General features: G+C 49.2%; 1 protein-coding gene across 2 annotated transcripts in view; it reads left to right on the top strand.

Moving 5' to 3' along the window:
* The window catches only part of PECAM1 (platelet and endothelial cell adhesion molecule 1), a 51703-nt gene that overhangs the window by 14228 nt on the left and 22203 nt on the right, over positions 1 to 15272 (top strand). For both annotated transcript variants that reach the window (XM_055131333.1, XM_055131332.1), the window contains exons 4-11: positions 626 to 931; positions 2739 to 3014; positions 3650 to 3898; positions 8866 to 9141; positions 10353 to 10640; positions 11144 to 11251; positions 12304 to 12331; positions 13275 to 13351. In XM_055131333.1, coding sequence (XP_054987308.1) covers positions 626 to 931; positions 2739 to 3014; positions 3650 to 3898; positions 8866 to 9141; positions 10353 to 10640; positions 11144 to 11251; positions 12304 to 12331; positions 13275 to 13351 — 1608 coding nt within the window. The remainder of the gene's footprint in view (positions 1 to 625; positions 932 to 2738; positions 3015 to 3649; positions 3899 to 8865; positions 9142 to 10352; positions 10641 to 11143; positions 11252 to 12303; positions 12332 to 13274; positions 13352 to 15272) is intronic.

Genomic DNA, 15272 nt, shown 5'->3' with positions numbered 1-15272 from the left:
CAAATTCTTCATCTGTCAAATGAACAGAATTTTGTCATTGTTGACCCAGACATTTTATTAGAAGAATGACTTGGGTCCACAGATCTAAAATCAATCTTAGCGTGTGTTGAGCAGTTAATCACCTACAACAACCGTCACGATGTCAGTACTTCATCCTGACGCTTCTGTTCGGCTTTCAGCCTATCAGTGGGAGGGACTTTACTCTCCAGCTGAATAATAAACCTTGAAAACACCCACCAGAACTCAAGCGATTTTGTTTTGTTTTGTTTTGTTTTGTTTTGTTTTGGGTCACACCCAGCGATGCACAGGGGTTATTTCTGGTTCATGCACTCAGGAATCACTCCTGGCGGTGCTTGGGGGACCATATGGGATGCTGGGAATCGAACCCAGGTCGGGCCAAGTGCAAGGCAAACGCTCTACCTGCTGTACTATTGCTCCAGCCCCTCTTGAGCAATTTTTATCTCTTTTTGAAGGATTCGGTCCCGGGCAAGAGAGACAATCTTGCTCTATATTTCCTTGGTTGACATCACTGGGTGTTCTGGGAACAAAGCAAAAAGGATCCTCAGATGGGTCCAGCCCAGTGGCTCTGGTAACCTGGTACTGATAGCTTTGTCTTCCTCCAAAGGAGTGCCCCAGCCCAGAGTGACACTGGACAAAAAAGAGGCCATCGAAGGTGGGGTCGTGCTGGTCAACTGCTCCGTCCCAGAGGAGAGACCCCCAATTCATTTCACAATCGAAAAGTTTGAACTCAATGTGAAAGATGGCAAGCAAAAACGGGAAAAGACATCTCACTACCAGAATTTCGTGACCCTGGAATTCCCAGTAGAGGAACAGGACAAGGTTATATACTTCCAGTGTCAAGCCAGTATTGTTTCTGGGATCCACGTGGAGACCTCAGAAGCCAGCAAAAGTGATCTGGTCACCGTGACGGGTATGTTCCTGCTGTCCTTTTCTCTGTTCCTGCTGGTTCCTGGCGGGTGCCGGGAGAAAGGGACGAAGCCTTTCACTGGGGCTATGTCTACGCGGTTGGTCTTCAGATCATTTTGTCTATGCTTCGCAACATCTGTCATTATGCCACAGAGACACAGTGTGTGTATACATATGTGGCACAGTGACTCAAATATATGTATGTTTATAGATATATTGTATATGTACGTTTATATATCCATGTTGCACATAAACATGATGATATACATGTTTTATAAAATGTAAGTCAATCTATTTATAAGTGCATTTATAGACTATTAATGACATCTATAAATATTAAAATGCATATCATTAATGCATATAAATTATATGTATTTAAGGTGCATATCATTATACTTTATTTACAGATGAAATATTTGAAGGTATATATTTGTATATATATATATATATATATTTTTTTTTTTTGCTTTTTGGGTCACACCTGGCGATGCTCAGGGGTTACTCCTGGCTCATGCACTCAGGAATTACTCCTGGCGGTGCTCAAGGGACCATATGGGATGCTGGGGATAGAACCCAGGTCGGGTGCATGCAGGCAAATGCCCTACCCGCTGTGCTATAGCTCCAGCCCCTATTTGTATATTTTTTGTATAAATATATACATACTTATGTATATATGAAAATGAAACATTTCCCAAATAAATGCTCCATAAGCAACACTTCACCTGAATATGAGATATAAATCACTAATACGAGGGCTTTAAATATTAAATACAGGAACCAGAATGACAGTACAGAGGGTAAGGTACTTGCCTTTCACTTGGCTAAGCCGGGTCTGACCCCCCACACCACATATGGTCCCTGACCCAACCAGGCGAGATCCTTGCCCACAGGACCAGGCGTCAGCCCTGGGCACCACCAGGTGTGGCTCAATGCCCCCCACCAAAATAAATAATAAATATAATAATAAATATTAAATACAACTTATAAAGCAAAAAAAAGATCATATACCAAAGAGAGCTGGAATCTATTGGCCAATTCAAAATGAAATGTACACACAAATGAAATACATAAGATTTAAAGGGGGGGGAATGCAACTCTGTCTTTTTTTTTACTGTGTATGTGACTTAAATTTTTTGTCCCCTGCATTTAGGTACTTGGTTTACCTGGAATTGATCTGGGTGTAAGGGAAAAAACCTTCAATTATTACTGTTACCAAGAGAGTGCTTGCTGTGTTTCCTTAAAGATACATTCTCTTGGGGCTGGAGCAATAGCACAGCGAGTAGGGCATTTGCCTTGCACGCAGCTGACCCAGGTTCAATTCCCAGCATCCCATATGGTGCCCTGAGCACTGGCAGGAGTAACTCCTGAGTGCATGAGCCAGGAGTAACCCCTGTGCATCGCCGGGTGTGACCCAAAAAGAAAAAAAAATACACTCTCTTTTATTATGTTGACTGAGAAAAGCAAACTGTTATGATGCTGGGGATCAAACCCAGGGCCTCAGGCAAGACACGTGCTCTGCCACTAGTCACCTCTCCATCTCCAAATTTTTTTCAGGGGGGCCACTGCTGGCAGTCTGAGGGTTCCCTCCTGGCTGCATCCTCAGGGATCACTTCTGGTGGTGACCCGGAGCGGAGATTGAACCAAGATCAGTTATGAGCAAAGCAATCACACACACACACACACACACACACACACACACAGACACACACACACATCCATAAGGGAAAGCAGTGGTTGCATCGATAAGCAGAAAAGGGAGTAAGGGTTTGAACGTGCGCACAGCCAGCTTGGCCTCTCCTTGCTCCTTGCAGAATCCTTCTCCACTCCCAAGTTCCACATCAGCCCCGAGGGGCAGATCACAGAAGGAGACCAGCTCCTCATCAAGTGCACCATCCAGGTGACGCACCTGACCCAGGCCTACCCGGAGATCATCATCCAGAAGGACAAGCAGATCGTGGCCAACAACCAACACAGCAGCGAGGCCGTGTACTCGGTGATGGCCTTGGTGGAGCACCACGGCAACTACACGTGCAAGGTGGAGGCCAGCCGCATCTCCAAAACCAGCAGCATCATGGTCAACGTCACAGGTGGGCGGGGCTTGGAAGCCTGGGGCCTGGCAGTCAACGGGACTGGCTCCTTCTGCTCCTGTAATCTGAGGGAGTGGACTCAATGGGATGGGGGGCGGGTAGGGCGGGGGATAGGGGACCTCTCGGTACTCATGAAGGAAAGTCCCACTGCCTCTCTTTCGGACATGTCCGGTGAGTTACGGGGAAATCTCCTTGTCCCCGTCCCTGAGATGGGGATCATGACAGCACCCGCCTAGGAGTCTGCTAGGCACCTTGGGCAGATTTTGCCTGCAACCCCGCCCTTCCCGCTCTCTTTCTGCAATCCCCTCCCCCTCTGCTGACCTCACCAGGGTCCCCCTAACATCTCTGTTTTTGCCACCCCCTAAAGCATGTTTTGCATCTGGGACCCAGTTTCAATCTCAGGTGCCCCAAGCACCCGGAGGCAGCCCCTGAGTATCACCAGGTGATACAGCCCCCCAAGGAAACACAGAAGGAGCCCTCGACTTTCATCCTATGGGTCCCAGGGAAAGCCTCACGCAGGCAGGCTGGTTCTGTCAAATCCACCGGGGCCAGGGGCTGAAGGCTCTGCCTAGGGGGGCTCCGGGGCGTGGTGTCCCCAAACAACTCACCCCATTTCCCTCTCGCTGTTCTCTCAGAGCTATTCGCTAAGCCCCAGCTGGAATCTTCCGCCCACCATCTGGACCAGGGGGAAAGTTTGAGCCTGTGGTGCTCCATCCCCGGCAACCCGGCTGCCAACTACTCCATCCAGAAGGGAGACATGGTCGTGTCGCAGACGCAGAACTTCACCACTGTCGCCTCGGAGTGGGACAGCGGGATATACAGCTGCATCGCTGGCATCGGCAAGGTGGTCAAGAAAAGCAACCTGGTCCAAGTCGCCGTGTGCGGTGAGTTCACATACGCTGGCTCCAGCCTCGGGCAGACTTGGGGGGGAGGACATGTGTCCCCTCCACATCAGACTGAGACAGTGGCAGAGAGGGAGAGAGAGAGAGGAAAGGGAGAGAGAGAGGAGAGGAAGAGAGACAGGAGAGAGAGAGAGGAGAGTGAAGAGAGAGAGGGAGAGAAAGAGAGAAAAAGAGGAAAGAAAGAGAGGAGAGAGAGAGGACAGAAGAGAGAGAAAGAGAGAGGAGAGAGGGATAGAGAGAAATAGAGGAGAGAGGAGGACGGCGGGAGAGAGAGAGAGATCCAGAGAGCGAACAGAAGCAAATGGCTCCTTGTCTCAGAGCATGAGAGAGGGGCTGCCCAGAGCTGTGTGGTCAGCTTGGTCAGTTTGCTCTGGGCAAACTCGGCTTGGTGGGGCCGTGTGCTCCAGTGTGGCCTGGTCAACGCCAGACTTTACACAGAAGCTCCAGTTTGCGATCGCTGTGTTGGCGCCGTGAGAAAGCCGAGGACTCCCATGCATAGGTTGTGAGTCTGGGACCCCGAGAGCCTGGGAAACATTTCCTCACAGAGCATCTAAAGGATGGGACGGGGGGCTGGAGTGATAGCACAGCAGGTAGGGCATTTGCCTTGCATGCGGCCGACCCGGGTTCAAATCCCAGCATCCCATATGGTCCCCTGAGCACTGCCAGGGGTGATTCCTGAGTGCATGAGCCAGGAGTGACCCCTGTGCATCGCCGGGTGTGACACAAAAAGTAAAAAAAAAAAAAAATTAAAAAAAGGACGGCGGGGACTCTGGTCATGTAATCACTGTCCCTGTTCAGTCACTGTCCTCCCAGTTAGCCTCTGGTCAGGGCTTATCCCACCAGGAGTCTGTTCTCAAATGAGATTAGCATCGACTCTCCAGTTACAGAACTAGAAAGGAGAACTGCAAGAAACGAAGGGGCGTGATTAGACACTCACACTTTCCGTGCTCTGGGGGGAATCATTTTGCTTCATGAGCTATAGGAATACGGTGCTGGAGCCATAGTACAGTGGGTTGGGTATTTGCTTTGCACGTAGCAAACCAGGGTTCAACACCCTGCACCCCATATGGTCCCCCAAGCCCTGCCAAAAGTGATCCCTGAGTGTAGAGTCAGGACTAAGCCCTGAGCACTGCCAGATGGGACCCAAACCCCACAAATAAACATATAAGCTCTAGGAATAAGCTACCTCCTCAATCGTGGCTTAGTGATTGAGGAATACTGCCTTAGAATTCCTGCTCAGTGAAGGGATAACGCTTCCTTAGTGGAAACAGGCACTTTGCCAGCAGGAGACACAGACCAGGGCCCTGAGAATTTGTTTTAAATTAAATTATAATCTGTTTAGGGATGTGGAGTGATAGCACAGTGGGTAAGGCAGTTGCCTTTCATGCAGCTGGCCCAAGTTTGACCCATGGTCCCACATATGGTCCCCTGAGCCCCATCAGGAGTGATCCCTAAGTGCAGAGCCAGGAGTAAGCCCCGAGTATTGCCACATGTGGTCCAAAACCAATAAATAAGTAAAATAAATAAATAAATTCTATCCCCCTGGGCATGCACACAGCTTAAAATCCTATAACACATGCGAGGCATGTGTGAGGGCCTGGGTTTGATCAACGGCGTCACACAGACCCCTAAGTACCACTGGGTTTAGTCCTGGTGCCAGCGAGGGCCCTAAAAATATATTATATATTTATATGTATGATATTTAATATATAATATGTATATTATAATCATCACTGTCATCCCGTTGCTCATCGATTTGTTCGAGCGGGCACCAGTAATGTCTCTCATTGAGAGACTTATTGTTACTGTTTTTGGCATATCCAACACGCACAGGTACTTGCCAGGCTCTGCCGTGCAGGCTCGATACTCTCCGTAGCTTGCCGGGCTCTCCGAGAGGGGCGGAGGAATCGAACTCGGGTTGGCCAAGTGAAAGGCGAACGCCCAACCACTGTGCTATCGCTCCAGCCCATGTATATTATAATATACAAATATATTTATACAGACTGTCAAAAACTGTCTTTTGGATGGGCAGCATAATGTAAAGCAAAAGGTATGATGTATTCTATAAAAGTAACATCACTGATGTACAATACAAGCACTGTAACACTGTGTCCCGTTATTCATCGATTTGCTCAAGCGGGTACCAGTAATGTCTCCATTGTGAGACTTATTGCTACTGTTGTTGGCATATCGAATATGCTACCAGTAGCTTGCCAGGCTCTGCCTTGCAGGCAGGATACTCTCGGTAGCTTGCCAGGCTCTCCGAGAGGGACGGAGGAATAGAACCCGGGTTGGCCATGTGCAAGGCAAACACCCTACCCGCTGTGCTATCGCTCCATTTGTGCTATTGGAGTGATAGCCAATACAAATGATATAAAAATAATCCAACACTACTACTTATTATTACTATGATATTTGGTAAGATTGGCCTGGATTGAACAACAAATGGGCAAAGGCAATAGAACCTGAGAACTGATCTACAGAGTTGAGCTTCTCACTTCAAGGAGATGGGGAGGGGTGGTTCCCTGGAGGGAACCCTGAGACTCTGGCGGAGGGAGAGTCTTGTACCTGAGGTTGGGATGTTGTATGCATAAATTCCAATCATTAACAGCAATGACTAAAATACAATATTTTTTAAAAAGCCGATTTTGGAATCTTTTTTCAATCTGAAATACTTGTTAGGGCTGGAGTGATAGCATAGGGGTTATGACACTTGCTTTGCAAGTGTTGTATGATGCAGAACTTGTCATTTTTCCTTTCCTTGTGTGTTACTATTATAAGAACATGTATCAAAAGTTTGAATTATTGTTATAGGGATCAGACTAAGGCCCATCCATGTGTTTCATCACTGAGCTACGTCCTCAGCCCCTGGATTTTTTTTTTTCTATTTGGGTCACACCCGGTGTTGTACAGGGATTACTCCTGGCTCATGCACTCAGGAATTACTCCTGGCGGTGCTGGGGGGACCATATGGGATGCTGGGAATCGAACCTGGGTCAGCTGCATGCAAGGCAAATGCCCTACCCACTGTGCTATCACTCCAGCCCCCCTTCTTCTGGATTATTTTTATCCTCATGTTTCCTTGAAATATTTCCAAATATGGTAATGCAGACATGCATTATAGAATGCCAGTTATTAAGCTTGTCTGAAAAAGAAATAAAATCTATTGCTCTTTTTTCCAAATGTTCAAGCTTTTGTCTTAGACTGGAATCCTAGCGCTGCTCTGCCAGAACCCATCATACTGTGGTTGGGCACCTGTCAGAGCTTACCACAGAGCACTAAGTTTCAAAGTGTTTTGCCAGCAGCAACAGCGTCATGGGAAATTGTCAGGAGTACATGCTAAGGGGTTGAGCAGGCCAAGCTAGATGTACTATGGTGTAGGCTCTGCTAAGTAATACAAAAACTCTCAAGGTAATTATATATCTTATAACTAAAATGTTGTAAGTTGTTACAACAGTAGCAATAAGTCTCACAATGGAGACATTACTGGTACCCCGCTTGAGCAAATCGATGAATAACGGGACACAGCAAATTAAGAACATCAAATAATTTTGGTAATTCACAAAGGAATGGATACAAATTTTAAAGCTTCACTTTTGGAGGTGATAGCTTAAATTCTTCATAGTTGCAATTTTACATTTGAGTATTATTTATTTTTTTACCTGCCTCACTCTTTCCTTTTCTCCTCATTTCCTCCTTCCCTCCTTCCCTCTCTTCACTCCCTTGCTTCCCTTCCTTCCTGCCTCTTTTTTTTCACTTTTTTTTAATAAATTTTATTTTATAAACATAGTTCATAATAGACTGGAGTGATAGCACAGTGGGTAAGGCATTTGCCTCCCATGAGGTTGACCTGTGTTCGATTCCTCCATCTCTCTCGGAGAGCCTGGCAAGCTACCGAGAGTATCCCGCCCACATGGCAGAGCCTGGCAAGCTACCCGTGGTATATTTGATATGCCAAAAACAGTCACAAGTCTCACAATGGAGATGTTACTGGTGTCCGCTTGAGCAAATCGATGAACAACTGGACGACAGTGCTCCAGTGCTCCAGTGCACATTTATAAATGTTTGGATACTTGTTACTATTGACAGGGGTGGGGGTGGTCTCGGAGTCACACCCAGCGGTGCTCAGGGACTGCTCCTGGCTATGGCAGAGGAGGTATTGCTCCTGGGTGGTGCTAGGGGACCACTGTCATATGGGAGATGACAACAGGTGCATGCGCAGAAAAGGCCTTGCCTCTGTGCCATTTCTCCTGGCCCCACTGACCTTTCGATTAAAAGTTTTCCCTGTGTTTCTCAGTACAAAGACTGGGCTGTACGTGTTGGTGCATGTGAGATATGAAAATTAATGACTGTCTGTGGGGAATACGATGTTTCTCTGACCTGGGCTTCACTCTGGATGCTCTCCTGTACTCCCCATCACCACACGTGCACACATGCACACATGCAACATGCACACTCCGACCTGACCGCCAGGTAGGAGTATGAGAACGTGAGTTCCTGGAAGGGTAGGGCAGGTCGGGGTGCCAGAATTTGGAGGAGGGGCTGGAATATAAGACAGACAACCAGGCTCTGATCCCGGTCACTGCGTATGTCCTTGAGCACCACCAGGAGTGATCCCTGAGCAGCTCAGGACGTGTCCACGCCCCCCACTCCCCAAACAGGAAAAAACAAACCAAGCAAACAAGTTTAGAAAAAGTATCTCCGGGCTGGAGCAGTAGTACAGCAGGTAGGGCGTTTGCCTTGCATGCAGCCGACCCAGGTTCGGTTCCCAGCATCCCATATGGTCCCCTGAGCACCACCAGGAGTAATTCCTGAGTGCAGAGCCAGGAGTAACCCCTGTGCGTTGCCAGGTGTGACCCAAAAAGCAAAAGAAAAAAAAAGAAAAGATGTCACTGGTCTAGATGTGTTGTCTTCCACACAACTCAGACGGCCTCTCTCTGTCGTTCCAGAAATGCTCTCCAAACCCAGGATTTTCCACGATTCCAGCTCCGAGGTCATTAAAGGACAAACCATACAAATCAGTTGTCAGTCTGTCAATGGGACCTCGCCCATTTCCTACCAGCTTCTGAAAGCCGGCAGTCTTTTGGAGACGCAGTACAAGGACTCCAACAAACCCGCCATCTTCAAAGACAAGCCGACGAAAAACGTGGCATACCAGTGCATCGCTGACAACTGCCACTCCCACACGGAAATGGCCAGCGAGGTCCTGCAGGTCAAGGTGATAGGTGAGTGTCCGGCCTGGGGAAAGGGTCCTGCAGGCTCAACTCCAAGGCTTGGGGTTCCCCGGGCATTGCGTGGCCCAGAGAGGTGGCAGGTACTTGTGCCTTGTCTGTGACTGAGAGCGAAACTGAGCAGGACAGATCCAGGTGGAAGGGCCTGGGAGGGAGCAGGACTGTGCGTATGGCCCCATCATCCCGCTTCAGAGCCTCACGTGAGTAAGAGGGAGGGCTCGTGACGTCAGAAGGTGCTCACGGTGTGTGTGTTTGGACTCCGTTGGCGCTTGGAGCGCTCTTCTCTCCACTGGCCCTGGCGTGGAGTCCTCGGTGCCACCCTGCATCTCTGAGAGATTCTTGTCAGTTTATAAAAGCTCAGTGAGGCTCCCTCATCTTCCTCCTTCCTTGTGTCATAGCTGCTTATCTACATGTGCCATAATGGACACGAGGAGATTCCTGCTGGATTAATGGTGGTCTAAGAAACTATAGTCTTCTGGTTCACTTCAGCACATAGGAAGCACCTAGTGCTATAGGAAGAAAGGAAAACAAAAGGAAGAGGAAGAAAGAAAGCAGGAAGGAGGGGGCGGAGCAATAGCACAGCAGGGAGGGCATTTGCCTTGTATACAACTGACCTGGGTTCAATCCCCAGCATCCCATATGGGTCCCAAGCACCACCAGAAGTGATTCCTGAGCACAGAGTCAGGAGTGACCCCTGAGCAGTGCTGGGTGTGGCCCAAAAACTAAAAAAAAACAAAGAAGAAGAAAGAAATGAAGGATAAGAGAGATAAGAAAGAAAGAAAGAAAGAAAGAAAGAAAGAAAGAAAGAAAGAAAGAAAGAAAGAAAGAAAGAAAGAAAGAAAGAAAGAAAGAAAGAAAGAAAGAAAGAAAGGGAAGGAGAGAGAAGGAAGGAGAGAAAGAGACAAAGGAAAGAAAACAAAAACAAACAAAAGAGAGAAAAAGAAAGGAGAAAAGGAGAGGAGGGGAGGAGAGGGGAGGAGAAGGAAAAATCTCACACACACGTGCGCACACACGTGCATACACGTGCACACACACATGCACATGCATACACACATGCACGCATGCACACACACATGCACACACACACACACACACCATCTGAGTACCCACAAAGGAGGGGGCCACCTGTGAGCAGTGGCCATGCATGGGGCTTCCTGTGCCCTGCTCCCCCCCTTTGCTAATCCTAATCCTTTCCTGCTTCCCAGCCCCCGTGGACGAGGTCAAGCTCTCCTTCCTGCTCAACGAGGTGGTGGAGTCGGGGAAGTCCATTGAGCTGCAGTGCTCCGTGAACGAGGCGTCTGGCCCCATCACCTACAAGTTCTACCGAGGGGAGGAGAGCAAGCCCTTCTACCAAACCTTCTCCAACCACACGCAGGCTGTTTGGCGCAAGGCGGAGGCCAGCAAGGAGCAAGAGGGCCAGTACCACTGCATCGCCTACAACAGAGCTAACCTCCCCACTCTTGCCCCCCGGAGCAACGCCCTGACCGTCCGAGGTGAGGCAGGGGCCCACCGGGCAGGGCGGGCAGGCAGGCCCGTGCCTACGTGGGTGAGAGCTTAGCCGCTCCCGGGACGGCTCCGAGAGCACCGTGGCTCAGTAGCTTGGGTGGCTGGTGACAGAAACCCATTCAGTTGAGGTCTAGGAAGGGGACCGGCTTGTTAGAAAGCACCAAAGCATTTCTAACCCGTATTCCACCTTGGAATTAGGGGGCAGAGGGGCATGTGTGGTGCCCGTGGCCCAGGGGCCTGGGTCAAGCAGAAGGAAAGCTGGTGAGGGGAGCCCTTTTCTGAGGGGACAGGGCTGTTTCCCAGACACGCAGGAGGGCTGAAGCAGCCCCGCAGACCCACGCAGTCCTCTGGGCCTTTAACACCAAAGCCGGGGCCCTGGGAGGTGGTTCACTGGCACAGGCCCCGGGTTTGAGTGCCTGGGCTACCCCCAAAAGTCCCAAGCCAAATCTGCACTGACGCTGTGTGACTCCCTCTCTCTGGGTCGCTGCAGTCTTTTTCGCCCCGTGGAAGAAAGGCCTCATCGCTGTGGTCATCATAGCAGCCATCATTGCCGCCCTGATCTTCGCAGCCAAGTGCTACGTCCTGCGGAAGGCCAAGGGTGAGCAGCTGGGGGCGGTGTGCAGGGGTGGGGGCAGGGGGGGGACCAGGGAGATGCTGGACAGAGGCCTCCCTCCTCAAGAATCACCTTCATCCAAGCTGTTCCCTTTGGGTTCGGAGCATTGCCTGTGCCTAGACTGACCTAGGCACCCCAGAAGAGACGGATTTTGCGGGGAGCAGTGCATCTGTGTGTGGGTCCACGGAGCCGAGAGTCTCTGTGCATTTGACCACACCCCTATCCTGCAGTGGGGGACAGGGGCAGGGAGGAGGAGGGGTGCCACCTACCAAGGCCGCCCAGATCGGCCTGCCGCTTGTGGCATGTGTCTGCCCTGTGCGTGGGGTTTGCCGGACTGTGGGAGGAAAACCAGGGTCACCCACTGACTCCCAGAAATCAGCCAGCCAGGAGGAAGGGGCAATACTGTGTTCTGGGTTGTTTGTGTGGGTCACACCCAGCAGTGCTCAGGGCTTACTCCTGGCAGTGCTCAGAGGACCACATGCAAGCCCCTTACCCCTGGCCTATCTTTCTAGATTTCTGCAAATATTTTTGAGGGGGGATATTGACCCGGGATCAGAGGGAGTGGAGGGGAAGGGGAGGGACCCTTGACTCTGTGCCCGGCAGGAAAGTACCAATCCCACTGGGGAAAGGGGCTCCAGAAAAATCCCTTCCTGAGCCTTGCCCTGACTGGGGTCTCAGGCCAGCTTGGATTTCACAGGAGCGGGACAGAGCTAGCTTTTGTGCAATGGTCTTGAATCACAGGGATAATTGCTCATTCATCTGGCAAAGGTGGTTCCTGTACCATTGTCTTCATCCCATTCACTAAGAAAAATCACTCTTAGCTAAAGCAGCTAAAATACCATATTTTGGGGGAAGTGATGCAAAATTTTCGACATTAGACCTGCTTTGTTTGTCTTAAGTGGGAATAGACTTGGCTTTCTTTTCTCGAAGATTGAATGGGCATTCAATTACTGAAAAAAAAAATAGTTGAACGAGGGTATCTGGTTTGGATGGGATTGCTCTAGACTGACCTTGGATTTTCTCTTTCTCCTTCAAAGCCAAGCAGATGCCGGTGGAGATGTCCAGGTGAGTGGGCTTGGAACTGGGCATGGGTAGACTTGTCTATAGGGACTGATGGTCACAGAAAGCTTTCAGTGGCACTAGAAAACTCAGAAGGATAGTTGGATGTGAGGAGTGCAAGGTGTGTGTCAGTGCTGAATGATTTTATTCTGAGGTTGTGTCTATCCCATAGTTTAAAATCATGAATCCTTTTTCCTTATGAAATCATAATGATAATAGACAGAATTTCTTCTTTTATAGTTTGCTGACTTTGCAAATTAGAGTTGGCCTTAAAAAGATAGGTGGGCAAATTCTTTTTCATTTTGGGTTACAACTAGCGATGCTCAGGGGTTACTCCTGGCTTTGCACTCAGGAATTACTCCTGGTGGTACTCGGGGGACCATATGGGATGCTGGAGATCGAACCCGGGTAGGCTGCGTGCAAGGCAAACACCCTACCCGCTGTGCTCTCGCTCCAGCCCTGGGTGGGCAGTTTTTGACTGTTCTTGAACCCCCAAATATAGCACTGTAACACTGTCCTCCCATTGTTCATCGATTTGCTCAACGAGGCACCAGTAATGTCTCCATTGTTACTGTTTTTGGCATATCAAATATGCCATGGGGAGCTTGCCAGGCTCTGCCATGCGGGCGAGATACTCTCGGTAGTTTTCCCAGCTCTCCGAGAGAGACGTGGGAATCGAACCCAGGTCGGTCGCATGCAAGGCAAACGCCCTACCCGCTGTGCTAACACAGTGGCACTAAGAGTGTTTTAAGGAGTTGGGGGTTAGGTATAATGAAGGCTCTGGGTATCTATGTGCTCCTTTTAACAGGAAAACGTTTTTGTTTAATGATCCTAGAGATGAAAAGAAGATTTGTTTTCCAAACAAGAGATTGACATTTTCCTCATTTCGGAGTTAGACCCTCAGAATGTCGTAGCCGCCTAAAGCTTTTGTCTTTAATTTCGTTTCCAGGCCAGCAGTCCCACTTCTGAACTCCAACAACGAAAAGCTAATGTCGGACCCCGGAGCTGAAGCCAACAGACACTATGGTGCGTCAAGATTTCAGTCTCTGCCCTCTCGCGCCCCACTCCGCCCCCTCCCACAGACAGTCTGTTTCCCCCAGCTGCAGGGGGAAACCTGGCTTTTAAGCAGGGGCACTTGATCATGCCAGTCTCTGGCTGGTGAGCTAACCAGCCCAACCAAAACTTGAGAAGAAAGACAAGAGTCCTGGGCCAGAACAATAGTCCAGTGGGGAGAGAGCTTGCCTTGCACACGGCCAACCTGGGTTCGATCCCCGATATCCCATATGGTCCCCCTGAGCACCGCCAGGAGTAAATCCTGAGTGCAGAGCCAGGAGGAACCCCTGAGCACTGCCAGGTGTGACCCCAAAAGAATTTAAAAGAAAGAAAGAAAGAAAGAAAGAAAGAAAGAAAGAAAGAAAGAAAGAAAGAAAGAAAGAAAGAAAGAAAGAAAGAAAGAAAGAAAGAAAGAAAGAAAGAAAGAAAAGAAAGAAAGAAAGAAAGAAAGAAAGAAAGAAAGAAAGAAAGAAAGAAAGAAAGAAAGAAAGAAAGAAAAAGAAAGAAAGAAAGAGTCTTCTCTCTGAAAGGTGGGAGATAACTACAGAGCTGGCGGCTGTTTACTTTCCAAGCTCAAGTGTCATCACTCCCAAGTGTCATCACTCTCCCTTTGTCACGACCAGACATCAAGGCACATCAAGGCACTAGTGAAACCGCGGGACTCAGCTTCATTTCAGACTTGCCGCCACAGGAGGCCAGTCTAGCTCCCTGCGGCAGCGCCAGCCATGGTGCAATACAGGGGTGCAATAAAGGAACACCTGCTGTTTATGGGGTTCATCTCAGGTCTCAGGACTGGGCAGCCAATCCCGGGACCCGAGGCCTCCTGCCTGCCAGACCTGGCACAGGGCACCCTCCTTTCCCCACCCCAGCCCTCAGTCCCTGTGAGGCTCTAAGAAAACCGCTCGTTTTCCAAGCAAATCCTCCCCCTGAGCAGGGGTGCTGGCTGCTTCCCAGAGCAGGGTGTGCCAGCGTCGCACAAAGACCGTCTTCTGTGGCCCAGACTGTGGGCAATTTTCTTCTTTTATCTGCGAATACGGGAATAAGCCGTCCTCCCTATGTTTGGGTTCTGTAACCCGTGTCCACACAATAAGGAATGTTTTGGCTCCGGCTTTCCCAGGATGTGCTTGAGAATAAAAGGTCTCCGGAGTGGAGCAATTCGAATCATCTTTTTCTCTTTCCCTCCCACGTCTTCAGTGGTTTTCCCTGGGAGGGGATGTTGGTAGGAGCTCTTTGGCCACGACAGGGACAGACCTAATCTATGAGCAGCTTCTGGGACAGTCGGTCTATCCAGGGTTGACCCTCGTCCTAGAGACTTGCCTAGGGATGGCACTTTAGCTATTGCTTTGGGAAGGAAACTGTGAATCCTAAAAACACAACTCAAGCAATTCACAGAGTCTACTGAGTCCTAATCTTTAAAAGAAAAAGTGTGGGGCCAGAGAGATAATACAGCGCACAGGCCCTTGCCTTGCACGACAGCTGACCCAGGTTCCAGCTCTAGCACCTTATGCGGTTCCCTGACTATCACCAGGAGTGATCCCTGAGCACTGAGCCAGGAGTAAGCCCTGAGCACCGCTGGGTGAATGTTTGCCCGAGAGTGATACAGTGCTAGAGAGAAAATACCTATTTGTGATACAAAACGGGTTCTGATCATTGTTTTTGGATTCTCCATGCGTAGCTAAATGCTTTTCATCGAATGCTGAGATCGATTTTTATTAAAGTAGGATTTCCTCCAAATGTCCAAAATGCCAGAAATACACTATGTCTTAGTATACGATCTCCACACCGATTACTTCCATTTCTAAATACATTTTGATAGTCACAAAAGTAATTGGTTCAAAGTATTGTGAAAAGCTATTGTTCTGCAGGAACATTTGTAGGAATTCATTGTCATTTT

The sequence above is a fragment of the Sorex araneus genome, chromosome 3, assembly GCF_027595985.1.
Source record: "Sorex araneus isolate mSorAra2 chromosome 3, mSorAra2.pri, whole genome shotgun sequence".
NCBI lineage: Eukaryota > Metazoa > Chordata > Mammalia > Eulipotyphla > Soricidae > Sorex > Sorex araneus.
This window is presented reverse-complemented; position numbering and strand designations above follow the sequence as displayed.